Source organism: Acyrthosiphon pisum, chromosome A2, assembly GCF_005508785.2.
Source record: "Acyrthosiphon pisum isolate AL4f chromosome A2, pea_aphid_22Mar2018_4r6ur, whole genome shotgun sequence".
NCBI classification, from domain to species: Eukaryota; Metazoa; Arthropoda; class Insecta; order Hemiptera; family Aphididae; genus Acyrthosiphon; species Acyrthosiphon pisum.
Window position 1 is genome coordinate 74,172,079 of NC_042495.1, and position 6,816 is coordinate 74,178,894.

General features: G+C 31.4%; 1 protein-coding gene across 1 annotated transcript in view; it reads right to left on the bottom strand.

Annotated features, from left to right (window-relative positions):
* The window catches only part of LOC100575307 (GATA zinc finger domain-containing protein 14), a gene marked incomplete at its 3' end in the record, with an annotated part of 15,492 nt that extends 8,992 nt beyond the window's left edge, over positions 1-6,500 (bottom strand). Inside the window, 3 exon segments of the mRNA XM_029490543.1 lie at positions 3,767-3,865; positions 6,027-6,122; positions 6,224-6,500. Of these exon segments, the coding sequence (XP_029346403.1) occupies positions 3,767-3,851 (85 nt within the window).
* Positions 6,501-6,816: the final 316 nt, after the last annotated feature.

Consider the following 6,816-nt stretch of genomic DNA (forward strand, 5'->3'; position numbering starts at 1 on the left):
TTTTTTAATTTTTTTAATTTTTTTTTGTGTCTGTGTACACTATAAGTAGTCGAAATAATGCTACGATTTTCAACTTCAGTATCTTGTTCGATCAGAAAGTGAATATCGTTGGTGCATTGGGGAGGTCAAAATTTAAATTTCACAGTAGTTTTCAAAAGCGCCGGGAAAAACAAAAGAAAAATTAAGAAAAAACGGGAATTTTTACGCAAAATCGATTTATCACAAAATTGAATTTGGTTTTTGGTGTAACTTAGATACATGAAATTTTGACTGAATGTTTATCTTAGCATTTTTTATACACCATAAAATTTTCAAAATATTTTGATTTAATTTGAGCTCTTTACGGACATTTTCATTTTCCATTTTTTTTTTAGTTTTTTTTCTAAAAATATCAATAACATTTTATTTGTTGGATAAAAAAGCTTGAAAATTTAATAGAAGGCTCCTAGTATATTGTTTCAAAGGCAGATGAAAAATATTAAAAATCGTTAGTCACAGTTTTTTTTTATAAGCATTTAAAGTTAAAAAAATGACAAAATATGGAAAAATCACGAAAATTTGCAAATTTTTACAACATTGGATATCACTCGATTTCTCATGTAGCGATTTCCTTATTTTGTTGTAATTCAAAAACGAATAACTGCAGATACATGAAAATTTTACTGAATGTTTATATTAGCGTTTCCTATACACCATACAATTTTGAAAATATTTTGACTCTGTTTGAGCTGTTTACGGACATTTTCAGTTTTAAATTTTTTTAGTTTTTTTTTCTATAAATTTCAATAAAGTTTTATCTGTTGGGCCAAAAAGTGTATACATTTAATACAAAGCTCCTGATATATTGTTACAATATCAGTTGAAAAATATTAAAAATACATAGGCACAATTTTTTTTTATAATCATTTAAAGATCAAATTTTAATTTGAAAAATTATTTTGTAGTTAAAAATTTATAAAATGTTCAATTTTTGTATCTAAGAATTGAAAATTTAAACAAGATTCCACGTAAGTAATTAATTCTGTTACCAAAAAATCTAAAAAATACATTTACACAGTTTATTTTTATAGTCATTTTAAGTTCAAATTTGGACGAAATTACATATTAAAAATCCCTGGAATAAATATTTTAGTTATTTTGTTGTGATTGTATAATATTATTTGTGGGTACTTGAAACTTCTAAAGTAAACTATTATATATCTATGATAGTACCACGGTTTGTTGTTGATGTATAACGCGTTATAAGTACCTAATGGATATTGTGATATGATTAATTTGAAAATTATTAATAATACTATAGGCCAATTTTTTTTTAATACCTATAAGTATATGTATGTCTAATATCTAGACTGACAAACCGTCTCCGCTCAGAATCGTTTTTCTTATAAAGTGATATTATATCATTGAATTCAAATTTAATACTATCCATTATACAGTGACCCACTTGTAACCTACTGTACAGCAGAGCGACATCCACTTACCCACCTTTTTTTATATTTTTTATTTAAAAAAAGATCATTATTTTAGAATCAAAGACCGAATTTTCATTTTACTTTAAAGAGGTAAAAATGTACGTTTGAAAAAAAACAAAAATTATGCATTATTCAAATGCATATTTTAGCTCCTATAATTATTATTTTGAGAATCGGGCTTTGATCGAATCTGCAGAATGTTCCTTTAAAAAAAAAAAAATTACAAAATCCTACTATTTTACAGGACGTTTTACCTGCAAGACATGTTTTTGTACTAAAAATCGCCTTGTCTGAAGAGGTTGTCTTACCAGCAGGCTAGTGTTGCTGCACACCGTCTGACAAGCATACAACATAGAAAATTTTGTTTTTCAGTCTAACCAATTTTATGTTACCTCTATACTCCCACCAGTGGAGCATTAAGGGGGGGGGGCGAAGGAGGCAAATGCCCCCGACGGCAAATTTTTAAGAGTTTTAGGGGCGGCAGTTTTATCGAGTGTATTTTTTTTTTGTGTCACAAAATATAATATAGCATTGTTTAACGTGTATAAATTGTATAAGGTATAATATTTTTTTTATTAATCAATGATATTGTGATAACGGATAATTGTATCAAATCATTTTGAGTTGAATGTGCAAATTTTTGATATGAATACGACTGATAACTTATAAAACGAATTATTACTAAACGAATTCAAGCCGTTTAGAGAGTTCAAAATTCAAGACATTTTTTTATATAATTTGTGGCGTAGCCCTTGTAAGGTGTAACGTATACACGTATGCTCATTTTTTGTGGTTTTTATGGTACCTACCTACTCATCCTACTCGTGTACTGCTGTGTTGATTTTGTTTGACAAAACATACCCAGTAAGTTGAAATACAAAATACCATATTACTCTTGCTTACATAATTATAGATGATTTTAGAATAAACTGCATGTAATGCTTATTGCTTTAGCTTGTTAGTTATTAGGATTTTAATCATCAATCATCATGGATGGTCGTAAAAGACCGAGTGGTGCAGCTTACAGAAAGGCAAAACATTTAAAGCAAGCAAAATACAAGGCTGTTCTTGATAAATGTAGAAATATTGAAGATTTGTTTAAAGCTAAACCTCAAAGTAATAATTGTTAAATTATTTATTACATTATCTTATAGCTTGAAGTTTAAAAAAAACTGAATTCATCATGGAAATTAAATAACTGCCTTAACTGCAATTAGTTTTTTTATTCAAGCTTACATCTTATCATATTGATTAATTGTACCTATATTATGAAGTACATTTTTATTTTCTAAGATAACCAAATTAACTCATCAGAAGTCAATTGTATCGATGAACACTGAGGAAAATACTATCTATAACAACAATCAACAGAAGTTTCTTGTTTGTGCACAAACCTATCAGAAGGTAAATTTTAAATTACTTTAACTTCTTAAATAATTGTTTATTATTGCCATATAAATATGATTCATTTCATTCGATAATTCTGTTCAATTGGCAGATGGTACTCCATCTAGAAATTCTTCAGCAGAGTTCATTTTCTGCTCTTCAAAGAGTCTAAAATTATCTATGGTCTACAATTGGAATGGAACAGTTAAACATCTTAGCCATGCTCAATACAGAATCCAAGTTGAAAAATGAACTCCAATATGATGACATTATTGATGAATTTGCCAACCAACAGGCAAGAAAAAAATAGTAATTACACTGTTTAATAAAATAAATAAAAATTGATTTATGTCATTAAGTATTTGGTATGATGTTCTAATTGAATAAACCTTTTGAAATTGTATACCGTTAAACCCTAGGGTAGGGGCTGAGGTTGTAATGAGTAGCAACCAGAAGGGGGGGGGGGGGGCAATAAAATAGTTTCGCCCCGGACGCATATATTCTAAATGCGCCACTGACTCCCACTATGCCTCGCACCTTGTGTCCTATGATTCACGACCAAAAAACCAACACAGAATGGACCACCCAGAGGCGAGGTGATACAATGTGTTTTGTCTATGTTAAACATGGACCAGGGAAAGAAAACAAACAGGGCGCTAACATCCTCTCAAACTAGAGTGAAGTGGATATTGACGCACTATTTGTTTTTTCGCCTCTGACCCATGCGCAACATAAAATTGATTCCGATGGATACAAAATTGCAATGTTATAAATATAATCGTAGGTACACACTAAATTATTTATATGTAATGCCCCGCATCTATCATCCAGTCAACAGTCCTTCTGATAACAATTAATTCTAAAAAAAATTTAATTATTCAAATGGCAAAAATATTTCAACAACTTACTTTCTATTTGACTTAATTGTATTCCACCTTTGGTAGATATTAGACAAGCTTTTAGGTTGAGTATTACTGAATCCAAGTCATCCATTTTTCTGATTTGTTCTGAGAAAAAAAATATCTTATAGTATAGTACATACTGGGGTATGAATTATCAGTAGAAATAATTCATAACAGGTTCAAGGGATCAGGATAAATAGTTTACAATAATAACCATCATAACAACCAAAATTTAATAAAAGTTATTACAAAATAGTATGCATTATATTATTATTATAATTAAAATTGTAGCAATAACTCGAATATATATCTAATATTAAAAAGTAAAGTCTATTCATTACATATTAAAAACCATGTTATTTTTGTTAATGTTAATGTTTTTTTGTATATATAAAACTAGTTCTAAGTGAAACTCGGACGCCCGTTGGACCCGCTGAGAGTGGGTACCGATTTTGGAGACACAGTAATGATAGTGACTTAGGTAGTTGGAGGTGATTTGGTGATAAGAATTCATGATAAGACCTGGCTCTTTGGCGGTCTCGTTTAAAAGTTGAGTGTTTAGAAATCTCCCAGGGTTCATGGAAATCGGCGATACAATGATATGAGATGTAATATGTCTAAATTCATTAAAAATTAAAGTAATTACAACCCATACAAATTAGCATATAAAAGGTATGATTTTTGACCATAAACCTATAAACTGATGGACAGCTCTTAGTGAGAGAAGTCAGGGGTATGATATAAAGTGAGCGAGAAAAGAAACAAAGTAGTAAAATGTATACAGTTCATAATGTATATGCGGAATCCTTCACTACATTATGTTCTTTCTCAGTTTATAGTTATATGATCACTTAGCATTGACGGCAGGGCCATTGGCGCAAATAGGTGGGGGCTTGGGGGGACTTAGTCCCCCCAGTTCAAAAGTCAGTTATTAGTACTGAGCATATATAATTTTTAGAAAATATTATAGGAGGGGCTTTAGTCCCCCCAAAATAATTTGTCTATTTGCGCCTATGGGCAGGGCGGAGTGGAATGCGCTGTTCATTAGTTTAAAGGTCTATCGTTTTGACGGGTCCAGTGGCGGTAGTGGTAGATGGATTAGGAGTATAGTTCTCCCATGACTGTTTAAAATGTTTAAGATCTGATAACCATCAATAAGGTATATAATTTGATAATGAAATAGTTCATCTTAAAAAATTAGCAGTAACCAACCACCCTCCCCCCCCCCAGACCATAGGCGCAATTTGAGGGGGGCTTGGGTGTGCTTAGCACTCTGAATTTTTGAATTTAACACCCCCAAAATTATTCATGCTGATTTATATTTTAAGCTGATTTTCATTATCATAAAATAACATGTAAAAAAATAGAAAGGCTATAAAACCCCTAGATTTTTTTCATTTGACCACCACTGGGAACTAGAGATGAGACCTTTAATTTTAGGTCATTAAATCCGGAATATTATCACAATTGGTGTCATTATAAACGGTTTCTACTGCATATACAAACAATAAAAAATCGTGATTATATTGAATAATTAGGTACGGTATTAGAGGGTAATAAGGGCAAACATTTTATAATATAGATTTTTAAAATTGTAAAACATTAGATTTATACGTTAATAGGTTATCAATAGCACACGTATTAACATTTGAACATTTTTAATATAGGAATGCTTGTCCTTAAACGGATATGATTTCGACGGTTATAGGTATTACAACATGTGAACGACAGTGGGTAATGATGATTGATGATAAACATTGGAGAACAAAATTGAAACTATAAAAAACTATGTAGATAAACGAAAAAAACTTACCAACGGACGAACCCTACTTAAATATTTATCGTTCGCACGATTACTTACGAGTTACGAAGTCTCACACAATCATACTACGGCTGAATAAGTTGAGTGTAGTCAGTGGTTGCAAACACTCTCCCGTATCCGTCACTCACTACTTTATATCACACATTCGCACACGATCACAATGGCAAAGTTTAATTGGACTCAACTATTTTTAATTGGATTTCAGCGAATTGCAAGACTTATGGGCCGGCGGAGAGCAGAACGAAGACTGCCAAAGGGAAACCGCGGGAGACAAAAAATAAATAGATATTAGGATGTAGTACTTTTGTCAAACGCTTTTAGTATTTTTGGCATAGAGTATGAATACTAAACATGTGTTGTTATTATTATTATTATTATTATTATTATTGTTGTACGCATTGACACAGAACGATATTAAATAGTATTAGTAGATGTTGGTCTTACTGTATACTGCTATAAACGAATCGAACCACTCAACGCCCAACGGATAGAACAGTCGTTTGTCAGAATGCAGGGAAATTTGCTGTGAAAGTACGTACTCTAATATGATGAGAATGTAAAATATTATATTATGTAGTATATTATTATTATTATTTTAGACAGTACTACTGCTAGTATAAATATTAAATAAGTGCACGTACCGGAACTAGGAACTGCACTACCGCAGCCTACAATACTGCACTCGAAATACTGCCGGAGCGGCGTAGCTCGTGGTGCACTGAATAGTGAATACTGAAAAAGTGAAAACGACCCGTCACCACTCACCACTCAACCATACACGAACGTGTTACCATAGAGTAAATTACTTAATCTTTTTCTATAATTAGGCAGGGAATCCTCTAAAAGTGTATATCTGATTAACTGAATAGTCTATAATCAATGGTGTAGTGTATAAATTAATATCATGGTACTGCACTTTAGTTATTACTTAAAATATTATTCTAGACATATTATTGCATACAGCTGCTGCATCCGTCGTGTTGGCATGACATTCCATCCCCATACCACACTATCATAGATAAGTACATTACCACAGTCATCAATAATTGTAACGAGTTCCTTTTGGTATACTTATATTATAAACGTGGTCAATTTATTCACTAATTGCGTTCGTTACATTGATTCCACGTTCGTCATTGATAGATGTCACGGTTGTAGATAATACTCGTGAATCACGATATTATAAACCATGAACCGCAATGCAAAAAAGATAAGGTGACACCCCTCCCGTATC